The sequence below is a fragment of the Falco naumanni genome, chromosome 5 (genome assembly GCF_017639655.2).
Source record: "Falco naumanni isolate bFalNau1 chromosome 5, bFalNau1.pat, whole genome shotgun sequence".
Lineage (NCBI taxonomy): Eukaryota > Metazoa > Chordata > Aves > Falconiformes > Falconidae > Falco > Falco naumanni.
This window is the reverse complement of record NC_054058.1, coordinates 36,684,809-36,703,481: the sequence shown is the minus strand read 5'-3', so window position 1 is coordinate 36,703,481 and position 18,673 is coordinate 36,684,809. Positions and strand designations below refer to the sequence as shown.

General features: G+C 44.1%; 1 protein-coding gene across 1 annotated transcript; it reads left to right on the top strand.

Moving 5' to 3' along the window:
* The first annotated feature begins 267 nt into the window (after window positions 1-267).
* DESI1 (desumoylating isopeptidase 1) lies at window positions 268-17,870 on the top strand. Its single transcript, XM_040594821.1, has 6 exons — window positions 268-616; window positions 10,814-10,835; window positions 11,782-11,851; window positions 12,500-12,609; window positions 13,381-13,503; window positions 14,712-17,870. The coding sequence occupies exons 1-6, from the start codon at window positions 526-528 to the stop codon at window positions 14,803-14,805; spliced, it is 510 nt and encodes a 169-aa protein (XP_040450755.1). The 5' UTR covers window positions 268-525; the 3' UTR covers window positions 14,806-17,870.
* The last annotated feature ends 803 nt before the right edge of the window (window positions 17,871-18,673 follow it).

Sequence of the window (18,673 nt, the reverse complement as noted above, 5' to 3'; positions counted from 1 at the left end):
CGCCACTGCCTGCGCTCACTAGAAGACACGCCTCCCAAGGTAACTCTGACCAATGGAGACAAGAAGGTCGCCGCGCGTGCCCCTCCCGCGGGAAGCCACACCTCTCCTCGGCGAGGATTGGTTGCGGCGAGGAAAAGAAGGCGGGAGCTCTCCCCGCCTTGCGTGTGGCTCCGGTTCGCAAGCCGGAAGAAGCACCGAGCTTCAGCCAATGGCAGGGGGACTCCCCGTCCCCGCCCGCCGCCTTTAGCTCCGCCCTTAAGGCCCGAGGCCGGAATCGCCGCGCTGCATAACGGCGCAGTGACAGGGCAGCCGGGCCGGTCGGCGACTGTTGCGCATGCGCGGAGCCAGCGTCGCCCCTTGTGTTCCGCCTGTCACCTCACGGCTGGTGCCGCCGCACCCGGGAGCGGCGGCGGGACCGGCACCGGGGCCGCTCTTTCCCCTTCCCCTCCGCTTCCCGGCGCCCGGCCGGGCGGCGGGTGTCTGTCAGGGCTCCGGGTGCCGTCCGGCGGCCGTGCCCGCACCCCCATGGAGGAGCCGCTGGCCCTGCACCCTGTGAAGCTCTATGTCTACGACCTGTCCAAGGGCATGGCCCGGCGCCTCAGCCCCCTCATGCTGGGTAAGAGCACGCCGGGGACACCGGCACCGCCCCGCCTCCGCGCGGGGCCCGGCCCGGCCCTCCCGCCGCCGCCTCCTCCGGGGACCCGTGTGCCCCCGCCACTGCCCAGCCTCGCCGCGCCGCGCCGGGGAACGGCGCGGAAATGAGCCCCGGGGGTGGCTTTTCCCCGCCCGGTGCGGCGCTCCCGAGGGAGCGGCCCGCCGGGGAAGGGCTCCCTGAGGGCGCGGGCAGCGCTCGGCGGCTGCGGGCACCGGGCTGCGGCGGCGGCGGGCGGGTCCGTGCGGGCCTGGCCCGCGGCCCGGTGCGTGGGGACGACGTGGGGCTTCCTTAGCCGCAGTTTCCCGGCCTCCCTTGTCAGTCAGGTGGCTCCAGGTGAATGGGATCCATCCAGCCTCCTCCCGTCCTTTGCCGCTTCGTTGGCATCATTTACTGAAGGCTAATTAAAAGTATTACCTAGCCCCTGAAGCGACGGAAAGCACAGCTCCTGGCGCCCCGGCTGCTTGATGCCCTGGCAGGAAGGCTGAGCTGGAGAAGGCCGCCTGCTGCTGACAGGGTTGTGGAGTTCAAGGGGCTCCGTGTTGTGGTGAGGCTGCGCTGGGGCCCAGGTCGGCGCAGGTTGTGGTGTGTGAGTGGCCACCTTCTCGCTCCAGGGGATCTGTGAAGTTTGTTGTGTCTTATCAAAGATGTGTGTGCGTCCAACAGAACCTCGGACCAGGGGTGTAAAGGAACCTTAGCTTTTGCTTGAAGTTTTGGGAGAATGGATTAGGAACGCGAGGAGAGAGTGGTTTATGCCAGTTACATGCAGGTCAGCAGTCCGTGTGAAAAGAGACTTCTCAACAGGCTCGGTGACTGAACAGATTGCTCCGTGTCATCTTGTTTTACAGTTTGTTGGCATTCGCTTTGCTTATCTGTCCCACAAGGAGTTGCTGTGCTTTCCTGAGAGCTTAAAATGAAGGTCCAAATAATTCTTAGCATGAGGTTTCATACACATCAATTATAGGCTTGCCAAGTTTAGAAGAAAATATTCTAAAGATTGTATGTGATGTGCTCTGTTAGCCAGCCAGCCAGCAACACCAACTTTGAGTGTGTTTCCTGCACTGGATAACCTCAAAAACTTTGTGTGTGGTCAGAGTTGCTTCTGTTGTAGCCCTCAGGGAAGTAACTTTTCATCTGTTTATAGCAGTCATGTTTTACCTTATGCTAAGAGTTATAAACCTTTGCATATGGATTACATGTGTACATGATTTTCCCTGTGTTTGAGGAGAGCAGATTTTAACCAGTTTTATTTCAAAGTGTTGGTCCGAGCAAAGACTTGTACAGAAACAGGTTGTCATTATGTGTATCTTTATGCCAGTCTTCACATAAATCAAGGCTTTTTAGCATTCCTTACCCACAAAGTTAATCTTGGGTCCTTGTAGCTTTCTGAATTTGCACATAAAAACACTTAGTGAATGACTTCGGGTTTAGTGCTTTTTATGCTATCCGAACAACAACTTAAAAACTTTGTGCATGTGATATGGTTTGGTGCTGAATTTCTAGGAGTCCAAGTAATGGAAGGAAAAACTTAAAAATCTGAACCCATCTCTTGGTAGTGTGGGAAATGTTGCTTGCTAGTACTGCCTGGTAACTAGCTGAGTTCAGACGTGTTCATGGAACAGGGCCAACTAGGCCTGTGTGGTCACAGTGACAATGCAGACTGCAGAATATTTGGGATTATGTGGGTCAGGTGACTGGATTGTCCATAAAACAAATAATTGTTTGTTCCTTTTTTCCTTCAAGTCTCTTCTGTGTGATTAGTCAGCTCTGTCATACCTCCAGATTATTTTAGAAACATCCCTGAGAGCAAAGTGATGGAGAGAATACTCCTCTTCCCTCATGTACACACCTTTTCTTTCTTGAAGAACAAAGAAAAATGTTGCTACTTCTCTGTACATCAGCTTTCAGGTGGTCAATAGCTATTTTTCTTTTTTCTTTTTCTTTTTTTTTTTTTTTTTTTTTTTCAGTGGTGTTTATAAACGGTATGTCACCAGGGAAAGTCACAGAAATTGAAGAGGAAAGGATTTCTTAGATGACTTAGTGCTAAACATTTGTCATCTCTACTTACCGTATTCTTTCATAGACACCAAGTTTGATTGAAACAATGCTTTTGCTTTGAGTGATAATTCTCTAACATCACCTGTATTGGAAGCACATGTGTTCTAGAAAGAAGAAACAAATATGTTAGTTGATTGTGCTAAAATCTATTCCTAGCATGCTCGAAAATAAGCTCAGATCACCCTGCCAGAGAGGGATGAATCCCTTCGTATGGGTCTGACCATGCAAGAGCATCACCACATGGTGTCTTCAGTGGTGCTAATAGGATCCAGAGGCATTAAGGGTTATGTCAGTATGGCATTCAAGGATCAGCTCTCACTACTAAATGTTATCCCACCTTTTTCATTATCAGTTCTCCATCATCGTAGAATGGTGAACCTGGAAGGCAGAGCTATACAGCACTGTTCATAGCAGGCCTTAGAGTGACTTAGTCGTGCCCCATAGGCCCATCTTCACTTTTCTTGGCAAGTTTACTCTTTTTCTACTCAGCCTGCTTTTGTTGTTCTTACTTTTCTGTGAGTTTCCTGTAATTTTTCAATTAATATTTCTATTCTAAAGTATACGTGACCAAATATTGTGATTCAATTGGCTTTGATATCAGAAGTGGTGTGTTTAATTTTTGTATGCTGTTGCTCTATATGCATCTTCTCTACAGGTAATGTTCTCCCTCTCCCCTGTTCTCAGTTTATGAGACTACAATTTGTCCAACTACACGATCTAATAACAAATGTTAACCTGAATGCTGTGAGATTTCTGTTTTCAAGACAGAAAAACATCCACCTGATTCTGTGGAGGGTGGGGAGGAAAACAGAATAGTTCAGCTTGCAGTGCTGATTTTGAAGTAGATGTCCAAAGGCAGAGAAATCTTTTAAGGAAGGTTAAAATCCTGTTGCATCATGGGCTTAAAGAAAGATGTCTTGGAGCTCTCAAAGTTCTTCTGTCCTGTAACTGAGGTTATTGCTTATGTGACTCACAGAATGGACAGGAGCTTCATTTACCACATCAGCTTTGGCTCAGTGTAGTATAAATGAATGGTGAGTTGACTAGGAGTATGTGTCAGTTGAAATTTTTAAGTGGTGCATTCAGCTGTAGGGACTTAACAGCCCAGAAAGCATCAGAGCAAAAGGTAACTGCTAAAAGGAGGTACCTTCTTCTTTGTTCCTTTTTTCCCAGACCCAGCTCATTACTGTGCCTCTCCTCCACTCACTCTGAAGAGTTTTGAATTGCTCCAGTGTGAGATTCCATCAGCTTTGCTCCAGAGCATTTGCTAGGGATTTCATGAAAATCAAGTGCATTACCTTTCCCCAATCCAGCCTACTTCTTGGTCTTTCTAGGCACCTCAAGGAGAAGGGAACTGAAGCAGACTCCTCCCTCTCCGTTAGTTTTTTTGCTTGTTGTGCACCCTGGGTAGCATATAGGAGGAAGTGCTTGACTAATTAAGATATTTTTCAATTCAAAAAGGGCAGGAATCTTAATAGATTAGCCTAAGGAAATTACAACAATGTGCAAAGCAATGCACTGCTAGAAATACCACACTGGTTGACTGAATTGTATTGCTTGCATTTAGACAGGAGACCAGTTTGTTACTTTTTTGTGGTCTTTTACGGTCTTCTGGGCCTGACATATCCATTGCAGAGCATAGATATGTTGTTAAAAATACTAAGCTGCTTATTCTTTCTTTACAGCTCAGGAACAGGTGTTGTTCTTGTGCTGAGGGATGGATTCCCTGAGTTCTGAATGGGGTAAACTAAGTACCTGCCTCCTTATATAGTTCCTTCACGTCTCGGAAATTTTCTTCCTTTCAGTCTAATAATTTGGATTAATATACAAACACCACTTTCACTTGATATTTAAAATGCACAGGAATAAACTACATCACATGGCCCTCAAGATTAACAAATTAACTGTCAGTGAAATAGATTGGCGAGCATCTAATCTTCCTTCTGCTTGGCCTTCCAGATAAATCCAAGCATGGAAGTAATCCTGTTTGATTGTATTCCAGAATTGTATGGGATTGCTTGCATCTTTCAAAATGCCCTCATATCCTAACAATGATAGTCTCCTGAATCAGTTGTACAACAAACAAATCTCACTACTTCATTCTCCACATTCCTGTGACTAAGCTGAGGGTCCTGCAATTGTTTACTGCATTTGAACGTTGTATTTTTCTCATGGGTTTTTAGCTCATGTAAGCAGTGTGAAAATATTTGAGCTATGAATGTTTTAAAGAAAAATAACAGCAAATAAAAAAAATTGTTTGCTTGCCAGGTGATACTCTGCCTCGTTCAAACAATTTGTATCTTAGAGATGCTTAAGCACACAGATCTATGCTGAATTGGCATCTTCTCCTGAGTTCTAGTGAGTATTTTCAGAACAGATCCATATAAGTACCCCTCAGCAAGTGGGGGTGATGGGGGTGGAAGACTGAAAGATCGAAAGATCACCTGATCTGTATGTGACCAGGTTTCCAAAGACTGACAAGCCATCACCCTAAACTCACAGATATATCACAGTAACTTTCACACCCATGTTCATGGTCTGGGACAAACACAAGGTAGCTTGCTTTGCATTAGCTCATGATGGAAGCAGACAAATGAAGCTGAATAGCCTCATGCTTCAGGCTGAGCTTGCACACAGGCAATTACGGTGGGACAGCTGATGCCTGGTAACTTGACCATGGGTGCTAATTGTTGTATGATTAAGTGTGTACATCTAAATTGACAACACCCTCTCTTGTTCAACAGCACTCCATCCCTTGAAATATTAAAACTCTTTAGGCATCTTGCTGTTTCTCTGTTTCGCCTGGATGAGCAGTAGATTCCCAAAAGAGTATCGTTCCACCAGCATGTTCCTGCTTTGCGTTCTATGCATGTGCATCGTTTGGGTTATCTTTGCCGTAGGTATTGAGTAAAGGGTAATGCTTACAATTTAAAGGCTTTTGCAGCTCAAATGGAAATTACTGGGGAATTAGACTTTTCTATATAATAGCCTCAGATTATGAGTAAATGTGTTGGGTTTGGTGGCAGTACCAGTGTATAGGCCTGTCCACATTGCAGCATGCCATGGGAGTTTGGAGTGTTGCGGTAAGGAGTGGAAAAGCATGAAATATGGTGATGTCAGCCAGTATCCCAGATGGTATTTGCAATCCTTTCTTCTAGACCACTCAATTGACTACAGGATATAAGCTCTATTGCACTGTAGGATTATTTGGGGAGGCTCCCTGGCAAACTTGACCCTCTATTTTTTTAAGCTGGACAGTGCTGCCAGAGGCAGCTTTATTGAAAAGCGTCACTGCAAGGCCTGGATACAATTTGTGCCATAGCACCACTACAGCAATACTGTGTTCATGCTGTCACTTGGGCAGCTGGCTGTGGAAACAGAGCAGTGCTGATCCTTGCTTGATCATACTGTTGGGACTGGTGTGTGTATCAGGCCTTCAGAAGCTGCGAGCAACATATTTTGTATATAGTGGACAATGTCCAACAGAAGGCAAGATGTAACTCCTTAGTGCAGGCTGCCCCAATTGCTTTATGTGAGCTTGTCAGGAGTGGCAGTGATTGTGGGCTGTCACCTGTTCTGTGCAATGTCTGAGTTTGAGAGAAGGTCACGAAGAGTCATATAGGAGGATCACCAACAGAGGCAAAACTTCAGCAGGAAGATGGTGTCCATGAAGGTCTATACAGAACCTCTTAGATGATGCAACAGATAACAACGCTGAGATTCTTGCTGAGCAGCAGGAAAGGGAAGCTGCCCATGTTCCTCAAAAGCTGGTGGCCATTGACTTACTCCTCTGTCAGTCAGTTCGGAGGTGAGATGACAACAGCCAGCTGTGCAGCATGGGAAACGGCAGCAGCATACCAAAAGTTCTTGGTCTTATATGTCTCTGGGTGATGCATATGTGGCCAATAATGGCAGGTTTCTTAGGCATGGGATTCCCCAGCAGTGTTGTCGTTGGAGAGGCTCACACTGCTTCTAACCAAGCACAGTCCACCAGTGGCAGAAGGGGATTTTATTTTGTCTGCAGCAGGCTGGAGAGCTACCACGGATGCCTTACTGTCATCAGTGCTGCAGATCTGGCATGTGTTTTCCACAATGCCAGCCTGGTTAATGTTTTATAGGGGCCAAGCAAAAACAGCAGGTCAGCAGCCCTGTTAAAATCATCAAACCAGTGCTTGGCACAAACTGACCTAGCTGAGCAGCCTCAGACAGACCTGCGTTGTGAAGATAGGCAGCTCTACTTGGCAAGAGATGTTCTGTTATTGCCCTGGCAGTTACTGCCTGTTGTTTGCTACAGATTTCATGTGTAGCAGCCAGAGAGGAGTCCCCCAGGATTGGACTGCAGTCTAATGCAAAGTCCCTTTCCTGAATTTTGTTTAGGTTTTTTTCATACAGAGAACTGCATTGGTGGAAAGGGACCTCTGTAGGTCCTGCTCAAGGTAGATCCAGCGAGAGCAGATTCTTCAGGGCCCTTGGGCAGCTGAGTTCTGAGTATCTCCAAGGTTGCAAAGCCCATATGCTTTCTGGACCCCTGCTCCAGTGTTTGATCACCTTCACGGTAACTTTTTTTTTCTCTCCTCTTACTGGATTGGGGATTTCCCATTTTCCAGCTAGCACCTATCACCTTCCACTGTGCACCTCTGAGTAGAACAAGGCTCCTTTTCCTTCCATACCCTAATGGGTAGTTGTAGACAGTGATAAAGACTCTTGGCCTTCTCTTCTTGAGGCTGAACAGATCAGTTCTCTCAGACACTCTTCACTACAGCAAGTGCTCCAGCTCAGTATGTCAGTGTCTTTTGCACTAGGGGATCCAAAAGTGGACACAGCACCCCAGACGTGGTCTCAAAAGCATTGAATAGGGGAGAGTCACCTCTCTTTAGCTGCTGGCTGCAGTCATGCTAGAGCAGCCCAACGTGTAGTAGCTTTTGCTGCAATGATCTTTTCAAGTAGGTGTTGTAATTGCATAAGCAGGTTCCTGGCAGCACCTGTGACATTGTCAGCACCTGCTCTAACTTTCACCTGCATGCAGAATCTAGGTGCAAAGTGGCAAAGCCTTTCATCATTGTTTGCTGGAAATGTGTGTGAAAGTGAATATTAAGATGTTTAGGTGTTTTTCCATTTAGGATGCAAAAGGGCAGATACAATTCTAGTATATGCTGCCTTTGAAATGGTTTGTTTCTCTGCCCTGAGGGATAAAGTTCAAGTTTCTAGTGGAAAACAGCGATTTAATGTGAACAAATGGGTAATAACTTATTAACAGATATGTGGAACGCTAACTGTGCAAAGTGAAGAGGTAGAGCCTATTGCAGGCCCCCTGGTAGAGTTGGGGCAGTGCACTGTACCTTACCTGGCGTGTTGCTGATGGGCTTGCAGTGTCATTGGTTTCTAGCAGCTCCAGAGCGCAAGGCAGAAGCTCCGATGGGAAAGGTGTGGAACAAGGGCCAGAGGATTGAGGTGTGCAACAGGATGGGACACATTAAAGGAGCAGCAAATGCTCCTGGGATGTTGCAACACACCGCTCCACTTCTCTCATCATTGCTACTATCTTTTGGCCTTCATCCTACTCCATGCCTACGTTTCTGTGCAACGAGTTGACAGTGAATATGCTTGCTGTCTGGCTGTGATCCATAGTAGTGACAGATCAATCCACCTACTTCAAAACTGTGTGCGCTCACTTCAACTGATGTCTCTATTGTCACAACAGCCTTTTTCCTGCCTCCAGTCTTATACAACCCCCGTCTGAAGCAGGTATCTATCTCTGCCTATTTTGCTTCAGTCTCGAGCAGAAAAAATATGGTAGTGATTGTTTATTCCTTACTTGGATACATAAACATCTTTTTCCCAGAATTCTTGAAGGATTATTCTCGTCAGTTTTGTTCCTCTTTTTACCCAATCCTGATGATGTCAGGAAGTTGGTTTTGACCAAGAGAAAGAACTCGTGAACAGCTATGGCTTCTTCACAGCAGCATATTGACTCCTGGCACTCACAGGCCAAAGCAGCCTTGACAGAGGAGGAGGGGATAAATACCCCAAGACCCTCTGCCTATAGAAAGGGAATGGTGATGCCTCTGCCTCCCTGTAGGCCATTGATGCTGTGGCACTGATCTAAGTAAGGACAATCAAAGAAAGTCTTCCCACAGGACAAGTGGAACTGAGACAATGTACCCCATCACTGCTACTGCACCAGGTGTCTTAGAAGAAGTTGGAAATCAGCAGAAGAATGACCCCTAAAGTTTCAGCAGAGAAGCCAGCATCCTGGAGGCTGAGGGATGAAATACTGTTCCATCAAACTACTGTTTAGCTTTAGGCCACTGATACACTAACTGGGGCCCAGTATGTAATGTTCTGCATGCTCTGTGGGAATTGTGGGGGAAGAGCAGGGGAATGCAACTGAGCTAAGCTGCATTTTTGCCAAACATTTTCTTAATGAGTGGAATGAATTACTGTTATACTGAGTATCTGGTTTCAGCCTTTGAAAAACAGTCACAGTGCAGTTTCAGCACCATAAGCTGTGGGAATTCAAGCAGAGTGGCTGGTGGAATAGTTGCTAGGGAGAGGCAAGGCTGACAGTGTGATGAGGGATGCAACCAAATCCTGAGGTAAAGTCAGTTAAGGGAGTGGCCCTTAAGATAGCTAGGAAAAGCCTGAATGTCACAAGCATTTGAATAAAACATTAAAAAAAAAAAAAAAAAAAGACCATGGCTCTGAGGCTGTGTTTAAAGACGGAGGATAATATCTAGGCATTATGGCCAGGGTTTAGAAATCAAGATCAGTGGCTACCTTTGGGAGGCCTGAGGCTGGTGTGATGCAAGCAGATGGTGTCCAAACCAGAGCAAAGCTATTGGGCAAAAATTAATCCATTAGTGCTTTCTGAACAAATTTTTACTAGAACGGTGCCTTTCATGCTCAGGTGGCTTCTTTTTATCATGTTTGCAGTGGTCTTTCATACAGCTCTGGGAAACCTGCAGATGACTTTAGCAGATCATCACATCACATTCTGGTATCCAAAAGTTGAACAGTAACAACAAAACATCTTGGAAGAGGTGCTACTTGGATATAAAGGATAGTGGTGTGGGAAGTGGTCTGTTGGGGGAGAGCACTTATATGTGGAGGGTGGCTAAAAGGATCAGGAGCCTGCTGCAAGCAGAAGCTATGGCAGAGGAGCACTTGGTCTGCTGCATGGGTTCAGGAGAATACCAAATGTTGGTATGCGCAAAGTTTTTCTGTTCTAAATCCACTTTTCTGGGTGTTATGCACCTTGTTTGGCAAAATGAAGTTGTAGTGTATCTGTCATAGCGTGCTGTCGCTGTCTACAAGTTTACAAAGAGGGACCAAGCCTTTAGGTTATGACAGATAAAATAATTGAGCCTAGAACCCTTTGAAGAGAGGTCTGGTCTTGAGATCCTACCATGAACATGGAGGTTTAGGTTTCCCACTTCTGGGGAACTGGAAACACATTTCAGAAAAGACTTTCTCTAAGGCACAGTGATGCTATCAGTTTAGTGGTGCCTGGAGCAAGGCTTTGCTGCTGTGTTCTACAAAACACAGTTTTATAACTTGCATAAATTTCAACACTGTACTTCTCTCCCCCAACTCCCACTTAAACTTAATTTTTAAGGGCAGAGGAGGGAGGAAAAGGAGGAAACCATTGAATAGATTATAGAGACTATCACCACAGATCATGTATTCAAGTCAGATCTCTCACCAGTTACTGAAAAAGAAAACAGAATACTCTGTGCTGGCTAGCTGCCTGCAGTTATGAAATCAGTGTAAAATTCAGCTCTTCTGGAACTGACTGAAGACTCTAATTTTAGGAAGAGGGTTTTTTTTTTCTTGGTCTGTAGACAAAAGCCCAAGGAACATAACCACTGGCATAGGTTGGCATTGCCACCTCTACATGCAGGAGGGAAAAAGTACAGCAGTAAAATGGATGGAGTAGTTAATTTGAAAGAATGACATTCTGTTTCTTTAGAAGCAGCTCTGGGATAAAATCTTTAGTATTACTGTCATGGTGAAATAATAAGCATGGTTCCTAAGTAACTGACAGAAAGTAGGCTGAAATCTGGAAAATACATTGCTAATAACTCTTCTTTTCTCTGCATACAGGGAAACAACTGGATGGCATCTGGTAAGTGACTAGATTTAAATTGCATAATGTGTGTTAAACACTTTGTGCTATGGGAAGTATTTTCAATATGAGCTTATATATAATAGTTCAGATCTTAAGAACATTTTGGTGCTGAAGAGAAAACAAGGCAATTTTTGTTCCTGACTACAGATTGACAGTAAGGTGATGTACAGTCAGGTGCTGGTTAAACTTTTCCATTCAATGCTCAGTGGACCCCATGAAAAAAGTGTTGGTAGTAGCAGTTGTGTTTTAGTGCACTTGTATACTTTTTCAAGGGTAGGATGTCCTTGTCCCAAGCACTTGGTCTTCTAATTGCAGTCATGACTAAACGTAAAAGAATAGGTGCAAGGAAGGTATTACAGAATCAGGCCTTCTGGCATATAAGAACAATGGCTACATTTGGTTACAAAACAGCCCCCAGTTTGCTATAATTCATATTAAGAGGATTTTTTTTAAAAAAAAAGGATTAAAAAAAAACCAACCCAACCCACCTTGTCAATCCATTTTCTTCTCTATTGATCCATCTCCAGTGATTGTCTGGCCCTCTCAGTCAGTGTCTCTCAGACATGTGCTTCTGTCAATGTGGTAGCAGGACTAGCTCCATCTCTCCACCTCTGTGACTTTACCCTCAGGCTGTTAGCTGAAAGAGGCTGCTGGAGATCTTCTGCTGTTAGGACAAGAGGGACTTCCACATCTTCCTTCATGCTTGGGCACCTAACTAAGCCTGTTCATTCCCAATTGCTTACAGAGTTACAGTAGGCTTGATAATCATTGCTTCCATATCCATTCATGTCCCAGCAGATCCTGTTCCTATTCACAGAAACGTGTTGGCCTTTTCTTCCAGTTATTCACTTCACAATGTTCTTGAGCACCTAAATTTACCAGTGATTTATGTGCTATTTTAAATATTTCCTTTGTTTCACCTGGATTTTGTCCTCTGTGGCAGGCACACCTCCATAATAGTCCACAAGGATGAATTCTTCTATGGCAGTGGAGGAATCTCCAGCTGTGCACCTGTAAGTTAAACTTATTTGTCTGATAATTTTGTGTTATGGTAACTTGATCAGAATTGCTTGTGTCACTGTCTTCTAGAAAAGCTGCAAAAGGCATCTGAATTCAGCCAGATGTGGCTGCTTGCCATCGTTGCCTGGGGCATCTGGGGAAAAGGACAGTGGATTTAAGCCCAACTAAATACAGGTTGGGAGTTGCTTCTGCTATCGATAGAGTCTATCTGTCCAAGGTGCCTTCTGCAGCTGCATTGCCAGAGTGACACCTTGTCTAATTCTGTATCATTAGGCTTTCCGTGCAGACTTGGCAACTCAAGGCATCCTTTTTAAGATTAAAAAAGTCATGATGCTTTGTCAACAGAACCTTTCTATTCTTGGGGAGGCAAAACTGATGGGCCATTCTTCTGCAGCAGAATTTTGCCATAGCTTAGAACTTCTAGCACAAAGAGCCAAGTATACAAGCTGAAATGTGGGTTGTATGTTACTTCTCATTCTCAAGTGCAGAACAGGGGAGGCCAGTGGGGCTTTTTGCTTGACAAACATATGAAAAGTTCCTCCTTTTGCGCCTGGACAAGCCACAATAGCTCTATTCAGTAGTCTTCCAAATGAATTCAGTCTATTCATTTAACATTGTCTCTTGGCTGTTAATTTTTACAGGGAGGGACACTTCTTGGCCCTCCAGACTCAGTTGTTGACCTGGGAAACACTGAAGTCACAGAAGAAATTTTTCTGGAATATCTTTCCTCTTTGGGGGAATCTATGTTTCGGTAAGTGGCAGCTTGTACTGTAATAAAAAAAGCCATTAGGGGAAAGGATGCAGAATAAAGGAAGGTGTTATAAAACCAGTCCTGCTTACAAAGCTTTGTCTGCTTACTGTATTACTTGGTGCTCTCCAAATGTAAGACTGGAACTGATGCATTGGTACACAAGGAGCCACCAGCTAGGCCTCCCTCTGATGTGCTAGTCTTGAGCTAGGCTGGGAAAGCATTCTGCCAGGAAGTCTTTAATGTTGTTTTTCCTAAAATGGCCTGAAATGCCTTTCAGAGAATCACCAGGGAAAAGGAAGGCATTATATGAAATATTGCAGTAAATAGTGCTTTGCCCCACAAGTCACAGGTGAAGCGTTGTAATAAAGCTGCCAACCTTCAGATGAGTAAAAGCAAGATATTGACTGTTAAAGAGTCTAGGCTACTTCACACAAGGGCAGGAAACAGCATTTAGTGTTCTGGCTATATGTCAACATCGATAATTCCTGTGATTTCTTGTTATTCCTTCTGTGGTTTTAATTGAAGAAACCTGACCTCACTTATCCTCCAAAAAAGCATTGTATAAAGTCAGTGATGCAGAGAGATGTCATTTTCCACTCCAATTCGGTTGAATTTGAAGGTGAATTGCTTCTGTATTTTGCCTTGGAATTCTTTGTAAGGAAAAGTGCTAATGTAAGGAGATGTTCCTCATTAGGGGTCTAAGTTTTTCTGCTTGTTAGATTTATTGCTGAGTCTGTCTTTTTATGTTTCAATTCCTTTCCTGTGGTACAGAGGAGAGTCTTACAACCTCTTTGAACATAACTGCAACACCTTCAGTAATGAAGTGGCACAGTTCCTGACAGGAAGAAAAATCCCTTCCTATATCACTGACCTTCCAGCCGAAGTTCTTGCCACGTGAGTATGCATGCTGCTCCTCTCTATAGCATATTGCTTCATGCTAAAGCTTCAACACTTGACAGAGCCTGCAGTACCAGTTTCTGCTGGCTCTGTCAGAACTAGCATAAGATTAAGGATAGGATGCTATTTGCTTTACTTCAACAGTTACAACACTGTGTAACAAGTGCTGACTGGCACTGGTATTACTAAGAAAACAAGAGAAGGCTGTTCTTCTGCCTTTAACTTAAACTAGTTACTTTGTGTTGGTGTCTTACATGTGACCAGACAAGCATAGAAAGTTTCAGAAAATGGCGCAAGTTTTCTTGTCTTGGGAAGCCAGTATCTGTTAAAGGTCCCTTCTCTTAATCTAAGCACCATAGTTGCAGTGAAGGTGTCAGCTTTGCTTGTGAAGAGGCGGGGGAGATGTAATTTTAAAATTAACTCTGCAGTTTTAAAGTTAGGATATAAAAAGAGAACATGAAAAAGAGAAAAGAATTCCTGCTTGGTAGTTCAGCTCAACTCTTTTTGTTTGGTTGGATTTTGGTTTTGGGGGTTTTTAACTCTCAGTTAACGAGGATCCCAGTGGATCTTGAGCTCCATCATTTAGGTCTTACTTCTCATAATAATGGTATACCCACCTTATTTGTGAGACGAGTATCTTCTACCCTGGGCTCTTACTGCTTCAGATATCTCGAAATCAGATAAAGTCTGTAACAGAGTGAGTCATATTGAAAGATAGACCAGGTGCTACAGATTGCAACAGAAATCATTCTGTGAGTGTTGAACCATTCTCTTATAAGGGAAATAGAGGCTATTCTTTTAGCAGTCTTTAATATTGATGTGGTGCTTAATGGAGCATTGCAGTTGCATAACAGGGATTTCATTCGCACGCTTAAGTAGAATGAATTACTAAAAGCCGGTTTCAGACACAGTATTACCACATTAGCAGTCTGGGCATGTTAGGTCTCAGAACTAGCTTATATAAAATCATGTTTAAGATTCTTAGTTATTGAACAGTAAACTCTCTTTAATAGGTTAAATTTGTTTGCTTTAGTTTTTAGTGGAAGTCTGGTCTTCAAATTTGGTTCTGCAGTGTTGGTTTGATTGCAGTCTAGGAAGTGAGTGCACTTCAGTAGTAAATGGGGAAAGTTGTTCATCAAGTAAGCTATTTGGGAAGTTGTCCATCAAGTAAACTGTTTGAGATGTTTATTTCTTTACCTTCTCAGACCTTTTGGACAAGCTTTAAGGCCCCTCCTGGACTCCATCCAGATCCAGCCACCCGGAGGAAATACCTTCAGCAGACATAATGGACAGAGCTAACAGGAGTGACAGAGTGTGCCCAGTCTCACAAGGCCTCTTCCTTTTTAAACATGAATCTACCAGATTTCTATTTTATAACTTCCCATCAGAATTAACTCTACAGAAGTTACAAGTTTTAAAATTTCTAGGGAGAGGATTTATCAGGGTGCATGTATGACAATGCTACCAAAAAGATTGCCATAATTTCTAATAGTATTGTACTAATTTATAAAGGCTGTCTTGTCTGAGTAGGCTGACACTTTCTAAGTAACTCCTGTGCTGGTAAGTGAGAATTCATTCCATGAGTGTTCAAGGGCCCATTACACAATTTGGAGAAAATAAGGGGATGTCCTAGCCATCCCTTGCAGGCTGGCATCTTTCTCCTGTCACTGCCTATATTATGGAGCTATTTGCTGAAGTCTGTAGCAAAAAGACAAAGGAGGTATTGGTAGCCTAGGAAGTGAAGGTGTCCCAGGATTAGTCTTCTGCATATTTCATTGACATTATGTTATTTGCTCAGGGGAAAAGCTGAACTCATCTGATTAGAATATTTGCAGCAGCACAGCTGTGTGGGAAAGGTGGTCAAGCTGAACAGTGTGTCAGTGTCACACTGAGAAAGCTGAAACTTTCAATGGGACTAGCCATGTGTGGGGAGGGAGGCTGGAACTGAAGGCTACCAAGAGCCTCATAATGTTAGGCCCAAGAGTTATAGAAAAGAACCAACTGAAAGGACAGAATCTCATGGGCAGAAATGGTAGAAACCAATTTCAGGTGAAAGTAAAATGAAGTGAAATGTTTCCTTTTCTTGCAGGTAAGTCTATCAGCAGATAGACAGAACCCTGTTAACTATTTACCTTTGCATAAGAGCTGGTTTGGTTTTTTTCTTACCAAGCCTGAGTTACAGTACAGGAAGGCAGGAATAAAATGGCAATTGCACGATGATGTAAGGTGGACCGATTCTGCCTTTGATATTTAGTTGCAGACGCTGTAGGAGTTCCAGCTTGCTTTGATATTGCTGTCCTTTCCAAAGCAGTCAAGCCCAACACAGAGAGGGCTCTGCTTAAGTGTAAGAAAAGTAAGTGGTAGGTCTTCCCAAATGTAAAGAAAAGGAGGAAGAGTAAAATTAAGCTTTTCTGTGGAAGAATTGAGTTTACTGGGATACATGCAGAAGCAGTCCTGTCCTTAGACTGACATTAGATTGTATCAATACTGCATCTTCTAGTTTAAGATTCTTACAGCTTTGCAATTATTTGCAGTGGAAAAAGATCAGGGTAATGAAAGAATAGGCACACTGATTTATTTTCATGCATGTATATACATTATTGTCCTGAACAATTTTGTAGCAGTTATATTTAGGAAGGAACACAAGAAAGACATCGGACAAACCCCAGAATACTGCTGATGCCCTATAAATGGGGATTGCACATCCCAGATGCTGCTGAAAAAGCATCTATGCAAACGTGTATAGCCCTTTGTCCAGTGCTTTGTTGTGAAAAGTATTGCTGCAAGTTCAGTCCTGTATCTCAAATTTCTTGTACTGGAAACTTCCTGCATACCTAAGGGAGATGTCTTTTCTCTGCTGGGCTCTTTCTCCTAGAATAATATAGTTTGGTAAGTTTCTCGTGCTGTTACTCAGTGTGGGCTGTAATGGTTCATATTTTTGAGGGGATGGAATGGAGGAAAACTAAAGTTTAGTCACTCTGTCAGATCCTCTTGCCCTGCACCTTGTGGAGTCACTGCACTAGTGGAAATAGGGTACCGTCTGTTCATTCTGCAGGTTTGTGTGTACCTACCCTCAGTGCACAGCAGTGGCCCTTGCAGACTAGATTTTTTTATTTTCCTTGTCATTCTCTGCTTGTGTCATCAACTTCTCCTTAAGCATTTTGTTTGATGGACTGGACTTGGAAGCAACTGTAGCAGTTAGTACAGATCAGTTTATACAAAAGCTTTCAATCTTTCCCTATCAAAATGCCCTGTTTGCAGAAGACATTCTATAACAAATCGTTTATGAATGCCTTTTGGTGCTTCTAGAGGAGGGATTGGCTAAGTGTTTGTTTTCTGCTAAGCCATAGCTTAGTTGTCCTGTTTAGTATGTATATCCTCTCCAGTCTTTTCCCATACCTATTCTGTGAAGAGTAACCGGTCTTTTGTCTTAATACACATGACTGTGCCACAAAATACTGTAGCATGTTAGGGATCTTGGCGCTTCCTCAACTGAACAGGTATACTCAAGCTGATACAGCGCAGTCCAACATCTAGGTATGCTAGTTTGGTACCTACAGGCAGCACAGCTGTGGTTGCTTGTCTTTCAGCAAGCTATCAGTTCGGGCACAGCTGCCTGTGGTGGAAGCACCGGTGCCACAGATTCTGCCCCATACTCTTGCACAATGAAGATATCCTCTGTATGTCCACCACTTTAAGGTCCTGAGCCTGGTTTCTGCTGGACTGCCTACTTCAGGACTTTTTACATCCTCTCAGGAGGCAGGAAGGAAAAGGAAGATACTCACCCCATGCATTTTGTAATCTGCCTTTTCCCATCCGGAGCAGCCCCTTTACGGAGATAATGCTGCTGCTTCGAGGTCACTGAGTGAAATTTCACTTGGCCATATATGGTTTGCAATAGCCAAGGACCTCCTAGAGGGTCTCCTGGCCTGGGATCTACTCTGTGTTTCATGGTAAAAAAGCTGTAGGAGGGAATCCTGTTTGCTTGGTCTTACTGGATAACCACCTCTGTACCCTGTAGGCCTCTTAGGAAACCCATTTTCTCCAAAGATGGTTATATGTAAATTGCAGGACTGTGCCCCCAACATTCCACCCAGCTGTATGTACTCATAGGAATATAAACTAGACTGAGAAGTGTATGTAAATGTATATAGGTGACAAACTTCAGCCAACTGATTGACAAGAGGGCAGGGAAATGGAACTCCTGAAAGGGAACAAAACCCTTTTGCCCACACTTACTATTCTGTCTTGTATTGCTGGGGTTCCCCCATGCCATTTTAAAAATGTTAATAATGTCTTTAGGCAGAAAGTGATGTTTTGATTTGTGGGGTTTTTTTCTATTACAATAAAAAGAAATACAGCAAGTTTTCCTGTCTGAATGTTTGTATCCACACAGCTGCCAGTGAATGCAGCTGACTTCCAGCTGCAGTGGTCCCAGCTGGAAAGTGCAAGATGAGAAACTGTCCAGGCAGTTTGTGCCAGGTACTGCTACTGGAAGTAGTGGCAGCTACTGCCCTTTGCTAGAACTGGTCGCAGGCACTTTTCTTACTTAAATTTGAGAAAATTTTCCTTCTGTAAGCACTGTGGTATTTTATCAAGACTGCGCTCCTGGGGCTTGACGCAGCTTGGATGAGGTGAATGAAGGGTGGACGCTGAGTGTTCTGTCAGCACAGGTTTTGTGCAGCCCTTGCTCATCTAAGTGTGCAAGAATTAAATGTCTAACATCTGCTGTTGAAGAAGAGGCCAAATAGAGCTTAAACATAGCAAAGGGCTCTAATCTTTTCCTGATTTCTACTTTCTACTACTTTCAAAAGGAAAAAAAAGCAGCTTATAGGAATGCAGGCATGAAGTCTACTTCTATGGAGCTGCAGAGGGGATGTTTGTGAGGATTATGTAGCACTGCCCATCATGCCTTGGCCGGTGGGCAGTTAACGAGCAGGGTGTATTATCTGGCTCTGGGGAGGAAATTAATTCTGCTTGGTTCACCCTTCTGAACGCTTGTCGGTGCCTTTCGAATAAAACCACAGAGTTTGCTGTTTGTATAACAGCAAACTATCTGTATCAATGTAATACAGGAGGGGGCTTTAACAGAGATTCATGATTGTGGTTATTTTGGGCCATGTTAATCAGTTATGGTGCTGGTTTGCTATAAAGTGCCAGTAGTAGC

Excerpts from the sequence above, each read along its gene's own strand:
- DESI1 (XM_040594821.1), top strand. The coding sequence starts at position 526 with ATGGAGGAGCCGCTGGCCCTGCACCCTGTGAAGCTCTATGTCTACGAC. Across the intron at positions 617-10,813 it reads CCTCAGCCCCCTCATGCTGG|GGAAACAACTGGATGGCATC; the intron begins GTAAGAGCACGC and ends CTCTGCATACAG. Across the intron at positions 13,504-14,711 it reads CCAGCCGAAGTTCTTGCCAC|ACCTTTTGGACAAGCTTTAA; the intron begins GTGAGTATGCAT and ends TTACCTTCTCAG.